Source organism: Salmo salar, chromosome ssa10 (assembly GCF_905237065.1).
Source record: "Salmo salar chromosome ssa10, Ssal_v3.1, whole genome shotgun sequence".
NCBI lineage: Eukaryota > Metazoa > Chordata > Actinopteri > Salmoniformes > Salmonidae > Salmo > Salmo salar.
In genome coordinates, this window is record NC_059451.1 from 23,085,998 (window position 1) to 23,109,815 (window position 23,818).

Consider the following 23,818-nt stretch of genomic DNA (forward strand, 5'->3'; position numbering starts at 1 on the left):
TCAGGTGGAGATGGGTAAATTAGACAAGTGTTCAGTCTTTGTTACTGTTGCAAATGTAGGCCTACATGTCACAAGAAAAAAAGCTACCATGAGATTATAAATCTAACTGCATTGTGAACTGCACTCCATACTGAGATGGGCTGTCTGTCCCCACCCTGAGCATTGATTGATCATGCGGAGGCAGTAGAGAAGCCATATTTGGACATCACATATATTTTAACAGTTCAATTTCATGCCATGGTGTGCATATAAATAATGTGTTATAATTCACCCGTTTCTCACAGTTTTTTATCCCGGGAAAAGGGAGTAGTTTTGGGCGGTAAAATCTTGGTAACCGGGTACCCGTTATTCAACCCTTATGTGTGGGTGCCCTCCCATGTGTGCTGGTATGCCCTCCATGTCCATGCATTGTGTGTGTGTGTGTTTTGACTGCCATGCAGTCTATGTTTGCGAGTGCACTTCACTAGAAGTGATAAAAGTAGAATAATCCCCTTTAAAGCGTCTTAACAAGGTCAAATCAGCTAGGCTCAGGGTGGAGGATAACCGCATCTCAGGAATGGGGGTAAGCCCGGCCTGGTCCATGGAGATAATAATCAAAATCAAATTCCTGGCCCAAACAGGATTAGGCTCCCTGTTGCTGTATCTAAAGCCGAGTCCAATGCTGAAGAGACAATCCAATTCCTCAGCCCCTAACATGCATGGGTTGGCCTGGCCCTGAGCCAGTCAGACCTCTCTCTCTGCTCACTGGGTACAGTGGCTCTACAAGCATATCAGGGTGATTCCTCATGAAACCAACATTTAATTCATAGAATGGTCTTTTGGAGGAAGGATTGTTGACATATATTTGTATCTAAAAGCAAAATTGGGAATTATTTAACCAAAGTTTGCATATTTATCACATTATGGCCTTTATATTTTTGAAATTTAGCAGGCTGTCTTATCCAGAACGACCAGTACTGAGTGCATACATTTTCATACTTTTTTCTTCATTCTGGTCCCCTGTGGGAATCAAACCTCCAACCCTGGCATTGGAAGCATCATGCTCTACCAGCTGAGCTACATGTGTCCCATATAAGACATCATGTTATGGAGGTGCTACAAAGCAAAAATTGGTGTCATATGAAGCTATACCGCTTGCTCTGAAATATGAGTGGTATTAACTTATGAATATAAATTATAATGATTTGGCAATTTTTATATATACTCACTCACTCTACGGGCATATTTTAAAACATTATTTTATTATTATTTAACTAGGCAAGTCAGTTAAGTTCAAATTCTTATTTACAATGACGGCCTAGGAACAGTGGGTTAACTGCCTTGTTCAGGGGCAGAACGACAGATTTTTACCTCGTCAGCTCTGGGATTTGATCTAGCAACCTTTCAGTTACTGGCCCAACGCTCTAACCACTAGGCTACCAACCGCCCCATTTCAAAGTTCCAGAGTGGGATCTCTGCTAGTTAAATTAATGGCCATTTTATACTGAGACATTGGCATAGTAGGCAATGTAACCAATCACAGCCCTGCACCACAGAGTTTCTAAACCCAGAGGCGCAACATCTCAAGACTTCTGGGAAAACAGACTAGAATGGGGTTTGAGAAGTCAATGAGAAGTGAAATTCTTCCTTTAATTTTTCTCAATCTAAACATGCAATTTGCATGTTGACTGCAGGAATGTCCACCAGAGCTGTTGCCAGAGAACTCAATGTTAAGTTCTCTACCATAAGCCGCCTCCAACATAATTTTAGAGAAAATGGCAGTACGTCCAACCGGCCTCACAACCGCAGACCACGTGTAACCACGCCTGCCCATGACCTCCACATCCATCTTCTTCACCTGCGGTATCGTCTGAGACCAGCCACCCGGACAGCTGATGAAACCGAGGAGTATTTATGTCTCTAAGGCCTGTTTGTGGGGGAAAAACTCATTCTAATTGGCTGGGCCTGGCATATCTGTATTCAGTCATGTGAAATCCATAGATTAATGTATTTTATTTCAATTTACTGATTTCCTTATGAACTGTAACACAGTAAAATTGTTGCAATTATAGCATGTTGCGTTTTATATTTTTGTTTAACAATATAAAACATTTGCCAAATCATAAGTTGTATATTTTTCTATATTCATAAATGAAAGAATTGGTATTTTAAAGCAAAATACTACTAAATATTAGAACAAGCAGTAAAGTTTCATATGACACCAATGTTTGCTTTGTAGCACCTACAGATATCTTCTGTGTTATGTAGGTCTGTGTGCGATGTGTTTCTATATGCGTTCATCATAGGTAGTAAACTGGTACTGTTTCATTGTAGTTTGTTTTGTGTTTTAGGTAGGTTTGTGTGCAGCTTTAATGTTCATGAATCCATATGAAGTTCTAATACAGATTTGCATTGTGTATCATATTTCCTTTTCCCTCTAATTACCCATTTGAGAGATTCCCTGCTGGTTTGGTTCCACCCTGAATGTGGGGATTCAGAACAAACCCCTCTCTCGCTTGCCCTCTCACGCTCTCTCTCCAGTGGCGATGTAAACAGGGAGCCGGAGCTCCAGGAAATGCAATCCCCACACTGCAGTTCCCCTCAGGCAGGATTTACACTGAGGAGGATGTTTTCTGATGATACCCGGTGTTATTGTCGGTGTGTGTGTGCCTGTGTGTGCATACGTGAAGCATAGCCGCTCCCACAGAGTAATCGCACTCTCCTGCCTTTGTGGTCTGATCTGCTGAGCAGAAACATAGGATTGGGTTTGTAATCCTTGTTAAAGATAGACATTATGGTGGAGAGCAGATTTATTTATTTTGTAAATTTATTTTTTTTACCCCTTTTCTCCCCAATTTTGTGGTATTCAATTGGTAGTTAGTCTTGTCTCATCGCTGCAAATCCCGTATGGACTTGGGAGAGGCGAAGGTGAGGAGCCATGCATCCCATCCTCCGAAACACAACCCTACCAAGCCGCACTGCTACTTGACACAATGCCCTCTTAACCCAGAAGCCCGCCGCACCAATGTGTTGGAGGAAACACCGTACACCTGGCGACTGTGTCAGCGTGCACGGCCCCCGGCCCGCCACAGGAGTTGCTAGTGCGCGATGGGACAAGGACATCACTGCCGGCCAAACCCTCCCCTAACCCAGACGACGCTGGGCCAATTGTGCACCGCCCCATGGGTCTCCGGGTCGCGGCCGGCTGCGACAGAGCCTGGAATCGTACCCAGAATTTCTAGTGGCACAGCTAGCACTGTGATGCAGTGCCACTCCGAAGGCCATGGAGAGTAGATTTAACTCGGATTGTATGATTATGTTTTTTAATCTGTGGGCTGGGTAGGAAGGGATGACAATTTCCTGAAATGATGAATCCTATGAAGACTGTCTCTATTGCCCCACCAGAGCAAAGCTTTTTAATGCTTTAATTGCATCTCAAAGGAGTGGGGCAGAATCAAATTAGAGATTGTCCTACATTTTTGAGCTGTGTGTGTTTGTGACAGGAAGTGTGAAAGTGGGATGTATGTACGTACAGTTGAAGTCAGAAGATTACATACACTTAGGTTGGAGTCATTAAAACTTGTTTTTCAACCACTCCACAAATTTCTTGTTAACAAACTATAGTTTTGGCAAGTTAGTTAGAACATTTACTTTGTGCATGACACAAGTAATTTTTCCAACAATTGTTTACAGATTATTTCACTTAATCACAATTCCAGTGGGTCAGAAGTTTACATACACTAAGTTGACTGTGCCTTTAAACAGCTTGGAAAATTCCAGAAAATTGTCATGGCTTTAGAAGCTTCTGATAGGCTAATTAACATCATGAGTCAATTGGAGGTGTATCTGTGGATGAATTTCAAGGTCTACCTTCAAACGCAGTGCCTCTTTGCTTGACATCATGGGAAAATCAAAAGAAATCAGCTAAGACTTCAGAAAAAAATCCTCTGGTCTGATGAAAAAAAAATACAATTGTTTGGCCATAATGAACATCATTATGTTTGGAGGAAAAAGGGGGAGGCTTGCAAGTCGAAGAACACCATCCCAACCGTGCAGCAGAACTGAAAAAACGTGTGCGAGCAAGGAGGCCTACAAACCTGACTCCATTACACCAGCTGTCAGGAGGAATGGGCCAAAATTCACCCAACTTATTGTGGGAAGCTTGTGGAAGGCTACCCAAAACGTTTGACCCAAGTTAAACAATGTAAAGACAATGCTACCAAATACTAATTGAGTGTATGTGAACTTCTGACCCACTGGGAATGTGATGAAAGAAATAAAAGCTGAAATAAATCATTCTCTACTATTATTCTGACACTTCACATTTTTAAAATAAAGTGATGATCCTAACTGACCTAAGACAGGGAATTTTTACTAGGATTAAATGTCAGGAATTGTGAAAAACTGAGTTTAAATGTATTTGGCTAAGGTGTATGTAAACTTCCGACTTCAACTGTAGCCCTCTCTCTCTTTCATATATATATATATACACACACACACACACACACACACACACACACACATATACATACACAACCTCTTTCAGGTAATACATTCAATGCAGTATCAGCCTTGTATTTAGATAATGAATGATGGGTTATGCATAATAAGCTTCTAACTTACAGCCTCTGTCTCTTACGCAACCACCTGTATTCTGCTGGCCTCTCCTTAAAAAAACGCTCTTTAGCTCTTCGAGTCCCATGCAGGAAATGCTACACTACAATAGCTTGCTGGACATACATTTTTGAAGCATTTCTTATACCAATAGACTATTCTAAGAGGGATGCAAGCTCTTTTTTGCAGAATGTTAAATACAGCAGCCAATAGAACTCATGGGTAGTTTGAAAGAAGCTCGAACACACAATGGCGGTAGGCTAAAGCAGTTATTTATTCAGACCCATAACCATTCAATCTTTGTGAAGAAAAGTGAAAGCCTTTTGCATCTAATTCTAGTCCTATATTATTCAAGGATGTCAATAGCAACAATAGAGAGAAAGAGGTAGGCAACTAACATGAGGGGAAATATTATGAAAGGTATTCAGTACCAGTCAAAAGTTTGGACACACCTACTCATTCCAGAGATTCTTTATTTTTTTTATGATTTTCTACATTGTAGAATAATAGTGAAGACAAACTATGAAATAACACATGGAATCATGTAGTAAAAATAGTAAAAATAAAAACCCTGGAATGAGTAGGTTGGTCCAAACTTTTGACTGGTACTGTATATGCGTCAGCCTACTAAAATAGACCCTATTATACTGCATTTCAAAATTAAAAACAAATTCACTAGCCTGTACTTGTAACTGTAGGCCGCATGTGTTGCACCAGAATCGCATGTACTCTACTGCTTCATCATGGTTTGAACAATGTGCGTAATCCCAGTCCATATAATACAATAGAGTACAGTAACAGCTCACACAAAAAGATTAGCCTACCGGAGCTAGTTTCATTCATTTACCCAAGAGAGCATATAGCTAGCCACATTTATGGGCTTTTATGTTTTTCCAATTGTGTGTAATGTGCAGTAGCCTATATCATATTGGATAACGGCACGATCATTTGGGCTTTTTTGAGTTTGGACTCAGTAAATGTCGTTAATGTAGTGCTCATAAAATGTATTTATTATATGGTTCATCAGGTTCAGGTAGCATCAGGTTGGAATGTTCATGCTGATCAAAGCTCTAATCAAATCCAGACATATTTATATGCTTTATAACGCCTTTGAATGACACTTCCTGTTTTTGTGAGAAATACCAGGATATCCGGAAGGAAAGTGATTTATTCTCCGGATGGAACATTTGTAAAATACCAGGAAAATATTAAACCCTAAACACACACCCACAAAAGCCAGGGCAAAAGCACAGGAACTGCAACAAGCCGAGGAAGACTGCAAGGCAAGGGGAAATGAGCAATGTCACGAGTTGGGAAAGCAGTGAGGGAAACAGGGTTGCGGGTTTGGAAACCACAGGAGAGATTAAAAATGGCCTGGTGAACGAGGCTGTGAGATTACAGAGAGTGCGGTTATGCCTGTGATTGATGGCTGTTTGTAAAAACCCAGGTTATTACTTACAAGGGTCCAAAAGGGAGGTACTAAGATTACTTCCTGGTTGATAACCAAAATAAGTGGACAGACCTGCATCCTAAAATGCTCCCTCCTCTGCACTCTGACTCCTATTTGTTGAACAATGACCGTAGCAAGCTGGCTAGTTAGACCCAGCCAACCCACAGCCTACACCTGGGCACGTACAGCTCAGTCTGGGAGGGCTGCCTGCCGTAGATCTCTGGGGTTTTCAAAGAGCTCCAGGATGAGGTGTTTTGTTGCTCCAGTCTTTCTCCTGCCCTGCCTGTCTGAAAGGAGGGAGCACAGCTAATTCTCTTGTCTGGGCTCTGCAGTGCCTGTGCTCTGGCAGGTCTGGGGCCTGTACAGGGGTTGGCCAATCAAAAGCCCCCCCGCCAAGACGCTTTGTTCCAGCCCAGCGCCCTGCTCAGGGGTGCGCCCCCCCCCCCCCACCCCACACACAGCCACCGCTGAATACTGATGCAGCTGCCGCTCCACTTCTAAAGCTTAGCACAAACTCTACGCAGACGCAAGATTCAGAGTGTTGCGATGTTGTTTTGTCACAAAAGGGGGCGGGTCCTTTGTAATAGACTCCGGCATTCAACATACTTTTTTTACTTCCTGAAAATGCTCCGTATCATGCCTTCCGCAGCCATGTGGGCAGTGTAGTCACTTGGTTCCTTGATCTGATCTCTAGGCTACTCGTCAAAGTAGCCCATTTTGGATTGATAACCAAATATAATCTCAGCAACTGTTGAAATAGTAAACCGAACAAGAAGAATCCACCCAAAAATTTATTTTGTTTAGAAGTAATAACTAGTTATTACAGGCTATTGTGAATTGGTAAAACCTGCTATAGGCAACTTGCTAGCCATGTGCTTTTTTTACTCTATGACCAAAACATGAAGTTCTATTTTTAGCTGATATGGGAATGAATCCACAAGCAGCACGTCAAACTGGGATAATGTTGTAGGTTACACAGGCAAGTAGAAGAATATTGCCAGGGCATATTTTTGTATTATAAATCAGATCATTTCACATGGAGATGTGGGAATCTAAAAAGGCTACCTAGCTTGCTATGTTTTTAGCCAGGCCAAAGTCAGCTAGCCAGGCTGCCACTAGCTACTACTAGCAAGGGAAGGTGATACTTCCTTGTTTCATAAAATGAAAAAACGAATAGAAAATGTTGCCATCGCCCCCTTGTGATTGGAAGTGGGACCGGCGAGCATATAATTTTATCAAAAAGTGTGTCCCCTACTCCAAAAAAAATCCCACTACATCCATGTGCACGCACATAGATCAACAGAGTTATGTTTGTAGTAAACTTAATCCCCCGCCATACTCCCTCCTCCCACATACAGACCACATCTACACACACACCATCCTTATGCTCTGCTTCTCTCGCTTGCCAACATCCTACACTGTCCTTTTCTCTCACAATTTTTGCAGCGTCGGGAATAATGTATACAGACAAAAGGCCAACCCACACAAAGCATGCAATAATTTATGAACACAAAACAGAGGCTCATAAAATCCACCCACACACAATCATCACTCATACAGAGTGTGGTCAGAAAGGCGCTGGGCGGAAGGCTATAACAGGTGTCTCTTCATGCAATCTTCAAGTCTCAGAATAACAACCAACAGAACCAATCCTCTCAGCAACACAATAGCAATGCTTTTCACACATTCAACAAGGCTGTGGTTCTTTCACTTCTCAGAGGATTTAAGAAGTAATGAAATCTAACCAGGACCTAAAATCAGAACACTAAAAATGTTACACATTTTCAGCAATGGAAAAGTAAAATATTCAACACCATATAGCCTTAGTCCTCGCATTTCATCTAGTCAGCAATTACTGAAATGGCTATTTGTGAAATAATAGTTTTTTGGGGGCAGAACCAATCTTTTGTGTTAGTCTTCCAAAATTGGCAGGTATGAACTCTGACAGAAAGGGGAGGTGTGTATGCCTTCCCTGCTTAGAATGTGTGTATTTATGATGGGGACTTGGAGACTGTCCCAATCCCCCAACCCAACAGTCATTTGAAAATCAGCCAGTGTGGCCCTCCAGTAAAATCAATATCACCTGTGACCCATGGCTTGCCCTCAATAGCTGTGCCCCCCGCGGAGTGGGGGGAGGTGGTGCTCGGGGCCCTCTGTCATGCTAATGAGCGACTCTGCCCTTAACGACCCAGACATCTGCTGGCTGTGTGTGTGTGTCAAGCCCCACATTCAATTTGTTCCCCAGAAACAAAAAGCAGATAAGACCCTTGAGGCCAGTCAGGACGTTTGTGTGCATGCGTGCATAAACTGTGTTATTTGAAGAAGTGTCTGTACGCTTATAATTGACGTTGTGTATGGGAAAGTGTGAAAGACATGGGCAACCTTGATTTAATTTAAATATGTGTGCAATCATTACTGCATTGACAAGTAGATGTCAGCTTTGGCTAGAGACAGGTGAAGAGGGTGCCCTTGTGTGTTCACTCTGTGTGCTTGTGGTGCACTGTGTGAGTAACAGAGCAATTGAGCAGGGGTGGGAGGGAGTTTGTTTAATGGGCGAGACAGGGGACCACGGGGATTAAGTTCCCCCAGCTGGAGGCTTTAGAGAAAAGGCTGGGGGCTGTTCTGTTAATTCAAGTGGGCTTAATAATGCCTGTGCACCCTTTTCCCCTCCATCCCTCCCACCACTACATCAAATCTGGGAGGAAATGCATGATAAAGGGCGACAAGCAGGGAAGATGTGTGTGTGCTCATGCAAACTTGTGAGTCACAGTCAACATTTCTGTATAGCCAATAGGTTTGTGAGATTTTACTCCCATACTACTACATTTAGCAGTGTCGGCTACATGCTGTTCTGTGGGTCCTATTTACAGCAGAAACTGCTTTGTAGATGCATAGGATTAAACAGGCTCCACACAATATGGTAAATGCAAACATCTGGGTCAGACTGCAGCCACTTCCAAATGAAGATTTCTTCACTTAAACCAACAGATTCTACTGACCCACTATAGTGACTGAGCTCTTTAGGAAACAAATTGCATATTCATTATTTAAACGGTGTTAATCTTTTCCCCAGGTCATCTGTCAACAATCCATCATTTGCCATTTGTTTATCTGTGTTACAACCAAATGTATGCAAATACACCTGGGTCTAACATCTGGTGTTGTCACTGGTAACAGGGGTTTGAAAGATGAGTGATAGTTCTGTAACTACTATACTCATGCAAGAATCCTACGCACATTCAGTTTCTTAAACCCATTACAATTACAACACCTTAATTGCATGGGGGATGAAGGCAAAATAACTTCAATTTAATTGATTTACCATGATAACATGGAATATACTAGGCTAATTACAAAAATATATTAAGGTGAAACACTCTGCTTTAAGCACTCCTAGCCAAATCACCTTTGAGGCATTTCTGAACCGGGTGAGTTTGAGAGATCCATCTCCCCTGTCAGGCTCCAGTTTAAGTCTTCCATCATGACGGTTCTAATCTCTGACAGTCATATCTATAGCTGTCACATATTTCCAACCATAGGGCCTGTGGCAGCCCAGCCAGCAGCACTGTTCAGTTTGATTTGAGGAGGGCTTCAGCAGCACAGAGTGGAGGTGTAACATTAACTACTTATGCTCCAAGGGTGAACCAACTGCTGTAGCTCTCACAAAGCGTCCCACTAAATCCATAATCCACGTTTTTAATCCTGTGTGTTGGGTCTTAATACTCCAATCAAGTAGCATAAGGGCACTGAATTGGATTAGGGGGAAAAAACAAGCGACAAATGGCCAGGTTCTCACCTTGGTAAAGGTGACTGAACCCCAGTGCACCACATCAGAGATGACTGGCTAGCTACAGCACCAAGGCATCTTCTCCAACCTAGGGTCATTGGAATTGCAGAAAAGTGGATGGAATCCCAGAATAAAATGTTTTTGTTTTAAAGCTAAATCAACATAAAAGCAAATATACAAAGCGCAACATGTAAACTGTTGGACACATGTTTCATGAACTGAAATAAAATATCACAGAAATGTTCCATACACACAAAAATGTGCACACAAATTTGTTTACATCCCTGTTATTGAGCATTTCTACTTTGCCAAGACAATCCATACACCTGACAGGTGTGGCATATCATGAAGTTGATTAAACAGCGTGAAAATTACACAGGTGCACCTTGTGCTGGGGACAACAAAAAGGCAACTCTAAAATATGCAGTTTTGTCACAACACAATGCCACAGATGTCTCAAGTTGAGGGAGCGTGCAATTGTCATGTTGACTGCAAGAATGTCCAACAGAGATGTTGCCAGAGAGGGGGGGGAGAAATTGTGCATGTTCCGTTTATATTTTTGTTCAATATATATGTGTTATTTATTTATTGGAAGCTCTGTTTAACACCAGTTTGTTATGAGGGTAAAAGTCAGTGGTCGTATCCGAATACCCATACTTGCGTCCTAAAATAGTAAGCCGTTTGAGTATGCAAAAAAGTTTAATAGTATGCGACAGCTGATCAATTAGATATAGGGATGCCCTTCCGAAATTAATGAATTGCAGGAAACAACGCAATAGTGCATGAGGCATTATCAAAATGCGAACATTTTTAATAGTGTATGATTTTTAAAAATGTTTTAAATTGAGTATGGTGCAAATGTCAGGAAGTTCAACTAATTTCTGCAATCTGGTAGAATTCAATGCACACTTTCGCACAATGCATTGGAAGAGGTGGGCTGCGCGTGATAGGCCCTAGTTCTCTTCAAGTAGCCAACACTAGGCCACTTAAATTGGGAAGATGCTGAATGTGTGGTGTTCAAAATATGCCAAGTATTTTTTGTTCTCCTTACAATGATCACAAGTATTGCATCGTAGGCTACATCTTTGAAAATAAGTGTTTTTTGTTTTTTTACCCAAAGTGGATTTCTATTCTCATTGAAAAGCGTTTGTTCTCTTGGCCTTAGAGCATTTGAACTAAATACTAAACAATCTTAATTTTTGAATGTGTCGGTAACGGGTACTCAGGATGTGGCTGCGTTATTAATGTCATGTTAAATCAGGCCTTCTGATTTAAACATATGGATTGTTTTAGTTTGTAGGCTAGGCTACCTATTTAATTAATCAAGCCGTAGCAATCATTCTGATCTTGTTCCCAATGATCAGTGCTTTAGTGTATTGTTGTTGTCCAGCGGTTCTGAATTTGCAATGGACTCGACTGTCCACGTTCCTGTGCAACAGCCTTTTGATTTGAACATTTGAAAAGTTAAGGTGTGTGTATTAGGCTATTTGATTTAATTTATGTTACAGCACTTTGGATTCACTAATAAATGTTGAAATGGAACCAAATGATCTGTTTCTATAGCAGACGGGCTATGGTATTGGTTGAATGTGATAGGCAGACTATAACCAGCCTGATTAGGCCTATAATTCTTATTCTAGTCAGAGTTTCGAGCAATTAATCGAATTGGAAAATGGGCCATTATCAGGCGATGCATGTCTGTTGAATTTGGAAAAATTCACCCACACCTCGGCCCGCCCCACCTACTCAGCCAGTTGGGAGGAGCTACTGCGTGGCATACTTTTTATTAAAACGGTACGTGCTAAATAGTATGAAAAGTTGAGTCCATAGTATACCGTTTAAGTACGTAGTATGCCAGCATGGGTATTTATTTTCAGACACAGCTAGTCTTTATAGAAGATAGATTGGAGATACCTTTGGGTTGCAGGCCTATCACACAAGCTGTTCCACTCCTGATGAGGGTGAGAGACATTGGGGAGACGTAAGGGGCAACCCACCAACTGTAATCAGGTTGAACTCTAATGCTGAGTCTAACTCAGTCAGCGGAAGGATTCTGGAGAGTGCGATGGGGAGCTAGTAAGATCTCACACAATTACGAGCTCTTCACTTCTCCTCTGCACACTGATGAGGTGTGAAGTGGCAGGAGCGGTCCTCTCAGACAACGCCAGCCTCAGAACAGAGCTGCATGCCACGGCTGCACTGACTAATGCAAAAAGGCACACCATTCATGTCATGAGACATCCAGGCTCTAGCCTGAGGAAACAACTCTTACCCCTTCTGTGTTAGAACTGGGGACGACAAATCGCTTATATGGAGTAAGTGCACCGTGGCAACATAATAGTCTTGCAAAGAACTTGTTCTCAACTGGCCTACCTGGTTAAATGAAGGTGAAATAAATACATTAAATTGTGTTTATCTACATTTTATTCCCAAGCTTTCATTTTCAGTTATATTTGAGCTCAGTTTAGCACGAGTGATGTGAACATTTCAAAAATGGATGTTTACTGCAGTGTTTATTTTTTACCTAAATGAATAGACAAATGTGTCAGTTATGTGACCATGGGGAGAGAGCCCACTTTTTCCATAGACCAAAGTTTGTTACCATGGAAACTTGGGATTTGGGAAATAAACTGGATGTGGCCTATTCCAGTCATCAAAGGCACCCGACCACCAGAGTTACTTGTTTTCATGCTTGGAAATATGTGTTCCATTACCAACGTCAAGGCACAACATAGACCTGCTACATTTGGGTTGCAGGCCATGAATCACAAGCCAGTACCAGCTTTACCCTTCATTATTATTCAGGATACTCAGGTAGATGGATACTTCCCTTACATATTTTATTGTCAAGAGCAGGGATGGGTAACTCCAGTCCTCATGGGCCTTATTGGTGTCACACTTCTGCCCCAGCTAACACACCTGACTACAATAATCAACTAATCATGATCTTCAGTTTAGAATGCAAATACACAATAAAAATATAAAACGCAACATGTAAAGTGTTGGTCCCATGTTATATGAGATTAAATAAAATATCCCAGAAATGTTCCATACACACAAAAAGCTTATTTCTCTGAAATTGTGTACACATTTGTTTACATCCCTGTTACTGAACATTTCTCCTTTGCCAAGATAATCTATCCACTTGACAGGTGCAGCATATCAAGAAACGGATTAAACAGCATGATCATTACACAGGTGCACCTTGTGCTGGGGACAATAAAAGGCCACTCTAAAACGCCACAGATGTCAAGTTGAGGGAGCGTGCAATTGGCATGCTGACTGCAGGAATGTTCACTTCTCTATCATAAGCTGCCTCCAACGTCGTTTTAGAAAATTTGGCAGTATAGCCAATCAGCCTCACAACAGCAGACCACGTGTATGGCGTCGTCGTGTATGGCGTCGTGTGGGCGAGCGGTTTGCTGATGTCAACATTGTGAACAGAGTGCCCCATGGTGGCGGTGGGGTATATACACTACAGACAACGAACACAATTGCATTTTATCAATGGCAAATTGAAAGCACAGAGACACCGGGACAAGATCCTGAAGCCCATTGTAGTGCTATTCATCCACCGCGATCACCTCATGTTTCAGCATAATGCATGGCCCCATGTCGCAAAGATCTGTACACAATTCCTGGAAACTGAAAATGTCCCAGTTCTTCCATGGCCCGCATACTCAGACATGTCACCCATTGAGCATGTTTGGGATGCTCTGGATTGACATGTACAACAGCGTGTTCCAGTTCCCAACAATATCCAGCAACTTCACACAACCATTAAGAGGAATGGGACAACATTCCAAGGGCCACAATCAACAGCCTGACCAACTCCATGTGAAGGAGATGTGTTGCACTGCATGAGGCAAATGGTCACACCAGATACTGACTGGTTTTCTGATCCATGGACCATTTAAAAAAAAAAAAGTATCTGTGACCAACAACTGTAAATACAGATATTCATCTATGTGAAATCCACAGATTATGGCCTAACGCATTTATTTCAGTTGACTGATTTCCTTAAACTCAGTAAAGTCTTTGAAATTGTTGTATGTTGCATTTATATTTTTAATCAGTTTAAGTCAGCTGTGTTTGCTAGGGATGAGGAAAAAGTGCGACACCACTCCGGCCCCCAAGGACTGGAGTTTCCCACCCCTGGTAAAGAGAATCACGTAAACATCAGTCATTGGCAAAGGAACTAACATCTCAAATTATAGGTCACTGGCAGTTCTGATTTCTGAAGTTTAATCAACATTGGACACAAACCAAGTCTCAGAGGGTAAAATGAAGGGCTTGTTTATCCTTGAATGTTGCTATGGAAGGCGCTTTTGTGCAAGTCAATGAGGACTTTTGGGGAAAGTTGATAAGCTCCCCCTGCATCTCCAAAGCAAATCTGAGGTTGATTTCAAGGTCAAAATAAGACCGTTGGGAATGTAGTTCCTGTACCATCCCTGCAAAGTCCCAACTTCTTTAATGTCATAATTTGGGGCTCCCTGTGCAAGTCATCTCTCCACTGCATACATGACTTTGTTGGGCTTCTATGCTTGTGTCTAAAGTAAAATAGCCATTCTCTCTAGTTACATTACCCAGCTGGCTTGCAATCCAAATTAATTTACAATGCAAATCATGTTGATTCTGTACTGAACAGAACAACTTTTGGAATTGTTTCACTGATGTTTGATGCAAAAACCTGGATATGAGCATGATGATTAATTAGTGTAAAAGAACAACCTGTGAAATCCCATTCAACATAGGCATGCAAATGTATGAGCACAAGTAAATAGGCAAAATAAGGAACGCTGGTGGTTACGCATGAGTAACTTCTATCTGGTTTGGTAATCAAATTACCCCAGGGGGTGTCTGTTTAATTCAGAGCTGAAACGACATTTGACAATCCTCTTCTCTTGGTGTAGTGACATGCTGAGAGCATAAAAACACTAGTCATGTCAAAAACCTTTGATATAATACAAACTGTCTTGTTCATTGTATAGCTAGCTACCTAGCGAGATACAATGTAACTAGCACGCGCACACAAACAAGTTCGGTGCAGAAAATAATTTAAGAAAAACTGCAAGTGCGTCTGAATATTAAATTAAATCCACTTACTGAATGTCTGGATTGTGGAAACATCATGTCAATTCCTTGTTTATTGTTTTCCTTTCCAAATACGATGAATGAGGAAGATTCTAAATGCTGACACAAAATATTGGCTTACGTTGGTCCTCTCTTTGTCCGTATTTGCAAGCTTGAATCTAGCCAAGAATCGCACGAGCTGACCAGATAGCTAGTTATCTCTTGTCCCAAAATTGGTGATGCAGTTGGCCTTAGCTAACTAATATGATATGTTTGTCCAGGTGTAGATCTTTCGACAGAGGTAGCCTAACGTTATTAGTTACCTGATTTAATTTCGTTCTCTCTTTGTTGATGAACTAGCTACAAACCTCAACCATTTGAATGGTCCTCGCTTAATTCTTCAAAGGCTGTCGTTCAAAATGATTCATCACTGTTGCTAGCTTTCAGCCTGTAGTAGCTAGCTAGGTCACGTTAGCTTACGTACTAGCTAAATATAATATGCATATAGCTAACACTTATATGTCTTGTCGTGGTTTGTTTTGTTCAATCTTCATTCGCCGTGTATTTTAGAAAACGACCTATATGTCCGCTAACACCATAAAAGCTTCAGTGGAAAAAACAGCTTGGTTCGCAAAAATAACAAAATGGACCTCCGGATTCGCTGAAGTTGAATCCTCCCCGTTTCTTCACAACAACCAAAAAAAGACCAAGTAGTACGAGTAAACAGTTGTCGCAATAAAACTATTTAAGCGTTAATCATTACAATAACAAATCGTGTAGTAAACTTTAAATGATACACTCGCTCAGCTTCAGTATCTCGCAGAGCCCTAGCCGAACAGTCAATGTATGGCAGTTGCGGGGCTGAAGACATTCCATTCCTGGGGCAAGGTGCGACGTTACAAAACGCCCAACGTAGAACTCGAACGCACAGAACAAATCATATTCTATGGGAGAATCTCAATTGAATCCTCCTCGCGTCCTCTATCCGTGCCTCTTCAAAACTAATCGAATGAGCAAGCCAGAGGTCCAACCCCTTTCTCCTCCAATGGGGTTTGAGGCGGCGAGGAGAGAGGACGCGAGGATACGTAATTGAGATTCTCCCTTTGTCAATTGGAACAGTGTTCTATAAAATGTATTTCTATCTGAAACTTTCTACAACGTTTCACTTCTGAACATGCCCAAACATCATCCCATTGGATGGCTAAAGAACTAGCGCCCCTCATGGAAGGGAACATCAAAATTCCACTTAAAATTAGTATAGTAGTTTCATTTGTCTGTTTTCTATTGTTTCCCACTGAGCAGTGGTATTAACAAAATGTCAACCACATAAGAAAATGCATCAAATGTATGTTTTCTGGATTCCTATTTGTTCAAATCATAAAACGTCATACTGTAGGCGCTACATAGGCTATGAATCAACAGCTCATTCGGAAATTGTTCATAATAAAGACAACACTAGCATAGAGTATAGGAACACATTTTATTCCAATTGAAAACAGATAATTATTCTTTGAAGGAGAAGGCTATGAAAATCATTTTCATGTTTGAATGAGGTTCAGGCAACAGTGGTTGAAATGAAACATACAAAAGAGAAATATGGCTAAAATACTGTAAATCAATAACCATTAGGACCCTTTTCTGGAGGGCTTTGCATTAATACCGTTTCCTCCCCTTCCACCCCAACAAACACATGCAATTAACATTACATTTAAAAACAGCAGTTCATCATTAATCCTAAATACAGAATAAAGTTGTCATTTTTCATTCATTTTCATTTATTTATCTTAATCACATACTTAGTGTTCGTTTTAAAAATTTGACCATGAAATACATAGGTCCCTTTTAGGATTTTTCACATTGGCACTTGTTTAGAGTCTGGCTCTACAAAGAAAGGGGATTGGCACACTCATTATTGTACATAATTTACATTTGTTATACTTAAAAAAGAAACGAAAACACATTACTTTAAATTTACACACCACTAGACAAAGTTTATTTAACCTCTTATTTAAAAAAAAAAATCGATCATATTAAGTGGTCCTAAATACAAGTGTTCAGGTAACGTCTGACTTACAAAAGAAACAAAAAGATGCAAAGATAGCTTTTAGTTTTTCTATGCATCAATCACATCAGTATCGATCTCAAGCAAAAGCATTAACCATCAAGTGTATACACATCTCATAGTACCGACAAACGTGCTTGTAAGTTGCATGAATGCAGGCAGTCCCATTGCTGCAGAGCAGGTTCAGTGCATTGACCCGGAAGAAATAAAATAGATCAAGTAAGGGGAGAGAACAGCTGACATTCTAAAACAACACTATATTAATTAATTCACCGATTAATCCAACTGCTATACTATATTGCCCTTTCGGTACCTTCACTTGGCAAAGTATTACAATAAATAAAGCTGAAGTATAACAGGCTTATTTCAAGGGGAACTGTCTGGAAGAGTGGTCGCAACTGTTTGTATAGAATGCTATTCAGTCTATGGCACGAACTTGCTTCTAGTAGTGTATCCCTTCAACAAACCCCACAGTGCTGGTTTTAATGCTGACAGTACTTCTCTTACTAGTTATTGTGATGTTCAATTAGTGTGCTATACAGGGTGGACATAACACTGAGCTACATACAACACACTGTCCATAGTCCATGTGGTGAAAACCAGGGTACTTTGTGTAAACCGACACACTGACTGTATGCCCATATTTAGAAACAGCAGGGAGGGAGGCCTGCACTGGACCTTTTTTGGGGGGGGGGCTGAGCAACCATACAGCACATCATACACCTCAAACCCACAAGCTGATGCAGATGCCTACAGGAAAGAGAGTACAATGAAACAAAAGAAAAGCACAATCACTTATTGGGGGGTTACACGCATGAAAAGAGCCCAGCATGAGAAGAACTAAACCCTACTCTACCTATGCAAGTAAACCACAGGTCAAAAGGGGATGACTGTGCTTCTTGAGGTAACAGAGCAGCAGAGAAGCTGTAACCACAAACAATTCAAAAACAAGCTGCCGTGTTGGTGGAGATCTAAAGTACCAGAGGCAACATCTCAGTCCAGCCTGCTCTGACAAGAGACCTTCGTACTCCTGAGAGAGAACTGACAACTTGCCCACAAGCTCAACAAGATCAACCAAGATCATCCATTCTGGCAAATGCAATCACGAACAAAAATCTAATTTTCAAATTTCGAATAAAGTCAAAAGCCTCATCTGCAGTTGCACAGGAAGCATTCATATTTCTGCTTTGTACGTACACTTCACAAATAATGTGGTATATAAAGTATTGGCTGTGGGAAAATTAATTAACAAAGAAAGGCCTTCAAATGCATCCACCCATGGCTTGGCCAAATGACAAGGCATTACAAAATGTCCAACATGTTTAAAACTTTTGTAACGTAATACTTTCCACCTCCAGTAAAAGCAACATTTATAGGAGGAGGCGAGTTTGATAAGGACTCACCCCATTCCTGTCCAAAGGACTGAAAACTGCCTTTTAACAAAGTGACTTAACATATTGTCATGTCTTAAAAATGGTTACCTTGATAAATCATTTGTACACATTTTAAATGGCTTTTACATAATTTTATGTTTTTACAAGGAAAAGTACTTTTATTCATGGTTGTTTCTATTGTTGTTAACATGTACTTTTTAACAAATTTAATGTAATATTCAAATGCTGTTTTTATGCAGTTTTTGTGTGTATAAATTGTAAATATATAAATGAGCTGTTTTAAAAGGAAATGTGACAATAAAACCTTTCCAAAATATTTTTTTTTTATAGAAATCTCCATTAGTTACACCAACCCTGGTGTTTATGTTATGAGGCAATGTATAGGGAAGGTAAAAGTTGAATCTTTCAGCCAGGCTAGTATACAGTGGACATATTAGTAAAGGGGACTGAGAAGTATACTCAGGATATCCCTAGGTTGCAGTTCAATATACTTGTAAATGCACAGCTAGAGCTTAAACAGAGCACAGATAACTTGGCAGGGTAATTGCTTGCCATGTAGAATGAGAAATACTTGGGCACCCTACATCCCTTTCGGCCATTATTTTTGGCACCAAACATACAAGATATGAACAACAAGTATGCCATGATGATAACTAAAGTTTTTCTGTTTAGTTTCACCTGACCATTCTAACCCAAAGCTCGTTGGAGTGCAAATAGCACTGTGGCAATCAAATGTTTTTCTACAAAATACCCCTGTCCAATCCCAGTCATGGTCATTCTTAGGGTACAAAAGGTGAAGCATAGAAACATGATTAGCAGGGGATGTAAAACTAACTACCCACAACAATGGAGTAAAGTCACGCTGAAGAAGACATCATTCGTGGCATGAGTGGCAGGTAGAAAAGGAAGAGCACACTGAAGATTGGCTGAGAGAGGCAGCTGTGTGACCCCCATCACCTTGTGGTTTTACTAGGCTCTGCTCTGGGCCCAAACGGGCTGTTAAAAGTTTACAGGCAAATATCCAGCAGAAGTCATCCTCCAATACTAACTGGTGTCCCTGGACAGTTCGCACTCTGAACCTGTAGCATTAGCCTTCCATCTGGCATCAACACACCCCAACCACTTTAATTGCACTATCATCCATATAGTCATTTCATTCTGTCAATTTTGCTAGTAGTAGCCCTAGTAATGAAAACTCACCTGAATGATTTTGCGAAAACAAAATATCAAATCGATTGACATTGTTAGCTATGGAATCTTAAGAACTCTAACCAAGCAACAGATAAGATATGGGATAAAAAAGAAAACCAAACAAAAATCTTAAATTACAAAAATGCAAGCATGGAACAGTTAGAACTTCAACCACTGATAAGTGTCTTTTTTATTTTACTATTTGCATAAAGCGCCAACCCTAAATGGAAATTCATCTTCTCAAGCATTTCAAAATTGAAACGGAACAGAACGGCAACAAAGTATGAAGTCTCTAACGAAAGGTAGATGACTTGCAGATGAAACATGTTTTACAGCAGTATGAACCCTCCCCCTCCCCATCTGATGGAGACACCTGGATGGAAGCAGGGAGGAAAAGTCAGACCAACAACAACATCTAAAGATCTGGTCCATAAATTAGACAAATTAAAAAAAAATACTATTTACTTTTAATAATCACTACTGTTTCTCAAAATATTGGCCAAAAAGGAAACAAATATCCAATGCCTTTTCAAAAAGAAGCTGCACTGACATTGTGTGTCGAGGACCAACTTGTGACTTAAGTTAGCTGAAAAGCGGTAGAAGCAATTGTAGTAATCAATAAACTAAAACAATTCTTAATATACACAGATCAATTTACTTCATCTCTCCCATCCTTGCTCTGTCTGTGTGTGAGCATCCACTTGCTTGTATTACACACACACTTTTTACATTCAACAGTGCAAGGTGTCTTCCAGTCTGGGGGAGGTGTATTTTTTTCCACACACCTCAAAAGACCATGTAGAGTAGAGCTTCCCAACACACATCAGCACTCCTCTGATTCAATTCTATGCAGTTACCCACAACCCCCTGCAGACTGGTGGGTCCCCAGCCCCCACTCCTACCCTGTAGGCAGAGGGTGAAGGGGACGACGACACCGGCTTTTTCCTGTTCTCCAAAACCTCTGCTTTCCTTCCTTTAAATCACACCAGCACACAAGCCACCAAATCAAAACAGACCTCTAAACACCCCCCCCCAACGCTCCTTTAAGAGGGGTGACCCAGAGGCCTGAGCCACATCGGGTGACAAATGAGACCTGTCAACCACCCAGGCAGGTCATGGCAGCCTTGGAGCAGATGTGCGTGCGTGCGTGTGCATGGGCTGCAATAGGAAGAGAGGAATGGGAGGGAATGACTGGAACTGAAAAAAACACACCCAATTAAACCATAGACAAGGAGCAGGAGGATGTTGGGGCCATGGGTGGATAGAGCCTGGGATCTATTAAGAGTGTGTGTGTGTGTTTGTATTGGTGCATGTGTTCACATGCGTATTTTAGTGCAGACCTGTGTACTGTTTAATTAGTTGGTGTATAGATGTGCACTCTGCTGTGCGTGGGCTGCAGGTCTCTCTCTTGCTCTCTCACACCAGGTTGTACTCTTTGAGGTTGAGCTGCAGGATGGTGTCTTTGACAGCGGCGAACACAAAGCGGATGTTCTCGGTGTCCGTGGCGCAGGTGAAGTGGGAGTAGATGATCTTGTCGCTGTCCGGGTTCAAGTCCACAAACATCTTCAGGATAAACTCCCGGCCCGCCTGGGCGTCTCTCTGCGGACCTGGGGGTACACACATGGGTGAATGCACACACACACACACACACACACACACACACACACACACACACTTATTCCAAAGCCACAGGCAACGGGTACACATCACTGGGTCCCTGCTCTACCGGCAAACACACATGCCATTTCAAATTGAATGGAAGAGGCGTTACACATGATCTCAAACGGTAAGTGATTTAAATCCAAGAAAGAAAATAAAGTACAATGCAGAAAAACTTCAGTTAACAGGCAATATATACAGAGAATACGTATAGAAAGGGGCAGATCAGCCTATAATATCAGGATGCACTACTGCAACACGCTTCGAATACTAGTCTTCAGGAAGCAATGTGGACGGAAGCTGACTTGTCTCTACAAATAGAGGTGGGGACAATGTAAATTATATACAAAATACGTACAACGTTATCACGTCAATGTATAAAGGAAACAAATAATAGTGGACAAGAATAAATACAAAGTTAGTGCGTAAAAGGAGGGTCTATCTGAATAGAGTGCTTGATAGGCAGCTTATGCACTGATGCGTAAAACACAAAGATGCACATAATAGGGGTTATCAAAAAAAGTCTGCGGAACATGGAAAAACAAGGCTATATGGAACAACTTTACTCACTCTGAGAAACAAGCCCTTAACAATCTCCAGAATGACATCTCTATAGTAATCCGCCCAGCGAACAAGGGAGTGGCTGTTACGGTACAAGACGACTGTCTATAAGACTGAAATACTCAGGCAACGGAACTATCAGATATTCTAGATAAGGTCAGACGAGTCCCTCTCATAGGAGGGCAGAGGTATTTATGGTTTGATGTAGTAGTCCACGAATTATGACCGGTTCCAAATGGGAGTAATTGCCTAACACTATCAGTCGTCCAGGGATTCAGATATTTTTTTTGGTGTATTTTAGGAACTGTGTAGATTACCGGCGTGGCAGTGTTTTTATGCACCAACATCTTTTGGTGATTTCATCTTTGCACAGGCCCTCAGTGAAAGTTTGTTAAATTTCAGCCAAAAGCAGTTTTGTGGAGTTTGTAGTAAGTCTCTTATAGAATATCTGATAGTTCCGTTGCCTGAGTATTTCAGTCTTATAGACAGTCGTCTTGTACCGTAACAGCCACTCCCTTGTTCGCTGGGCGGATTACTATAGAGATGTCATTCTGGAGATTGTTAAGGGCTTGTTTCAATTGCTCCAGATAAAGCATTTCCACTACTCCAGAGTCCAATGACGGCGAGCTTTACCCCGCCCCAGCTGACGCTTGGCATTGCGCATGGTCAACTTAGGCTTGTGTGCGGCTGCTCGGCCATGGAAAAGTTCCAGACTAACAGTTCTTGTGCTGATGTTGCTTCCAGAGGCAGTTTTGAACTCGGTAGTGAGTGTTGCAACCGAGGACAGACGATTTTTACACACTTCAGCACTCTGCGGTCCCGTTCTGTGAGCTTGTGTGGCCTACCACTTCGTGGCTGAGCCCTTGTAGCTCCAAGACATGTCCACTTCACAATAACAGCACTAATAGTTGATTGGGGAAGCTCTAGCAGGGCAAAAATTTGACAAACTGACTTGTTGGAAAGGTGGCATCCTATGACGTTGCCACGTTGAAAGTCACTGAGCTCTTCAGTAAGGCCTGGAGATTGCATGACTTTGTGCTCGATTTTATATACCTGTCAGCTGCAACGGGTGTGATTGCTATATCCGAATCCACTAATTTGAAGGGGTGTCCACATACGTTTGTGTATATATAGTGTACTTTAACTGCTAATGAGCACAAACAAAAATTAACTAATTGCAAAGACAGGCAATCCAACTCATAAAGTTATACAAGTATAGGTAGTAGCTACCTAATGTAATTTGTGTTGAGTGTGTACATTTACAAGCAAATGTGAACAAGAGACATGAACAACGTTTTGACACATGCTTGTCTGAAGGAAGAACTGGCTCTGGAGCAGCATGTGTACACGCTGTGTCTGTGTGGAGTCTGGAGCCCAACGGACCTAGTGACTCCGAGAAGAGGGGGGAGGAGCTGACTGAGGGGCCCAAAAATAACCCTGCGACAAAATCAAGATAGCAGTGATAGCTGTACAGAACTCCTCTAAAGGGCTTTGACTTCTCAAACAAGGTAGAAAGCTAACACTACATGATGGCCCATCTCATTATTAATTCAGCCACTTAGATAACTAGCAAGTTAAACCAAATGTGACTGGCTCATCTGTTCTGGGGACCTACGTTAAGCTTCATAATGTGACGGGTGAAATTAACGCAATCTGCTTTATCTCCTAATGAGTTGCACAGATTGACTGCAGGTATTAACTTAGTTGTTGCAAATATAAAAATGTATTTAACTTAAAATAAGTAGGTTGGATGGTATTGAAAAACCATCCCGTGGCTATTTCCAAATACCCTGGTATACGGTATACCGCCCAAGCCTACCACAAAAGGGTTTATCAATGAAGGTTTCACTCCAATGATTGTGTAGGACTTTTATTTCGTTGGCCTGGGGAGTATTGGATACTTCAGTTTTTTTCTTGGTTGGAGCAGTATGTCTCTGTGTGAATAAAGCACTCTTGTATGCTGATTTTGAAATTTTGGTATTTATTAGGATCCGCATTAGCCGCTGCAAAAGCATCAGCTACTCTTCCTGGGGTCCACATGACATAAT

General features: G+C 41.4%; 2 protein-coding genes across 5 annotated transcripts in view; both read right to left on the bottom strand.

The window, feature by feature from the left end:
- The window catches only part of LOC106613801 (TLE family member 5), a 35,288-nt gene extending 19,380 nt beyond the window's left edge, over positions 1-15,908 (bottom strand). Inside the window, exon 1 of one of the 2 annotated variants that reach the window (XM_014216422.2) lies at positions 14,937-15,908. In XM_014216422.2, the coding sequence (XP_014071897.1) occupies positions 14,937-14,963 (27 nt within the window). In that variant the 5' untranslated portion in view covers positions 14,964-15,908. The remainder of the gene's footprint in view (positions 1-14,936) is intronic. The other variant, XM_014216423.2, reaches the window with a different exon arrangement.
- Positions 15,909-16,366: 458 nt separating this feature from the next.
- The window catches only part of LOC106613802 (guanine nucleotide-binding protein subunit alpha-11), a 79,598-nt gene continuing 72,146 nt past the window's right edge, over positions 16,367-23,818 (bottom strand). For all 3 annotated transcript variants that reach the window (XM_014216425.2, XM_014216424.2, XM_014216426.2), the window contains one exon: positions 16,367-21,157. In XM_014216425.2, the coding sequence (XP_014071900.1) occupies positions 20,967-21,157 (191 nt within the window). In that variant the 3' untranslated portion in view covers positions 16,367-20,966. The remainder of the gene's footprint in view (positions 21,158-23,818) is intronic.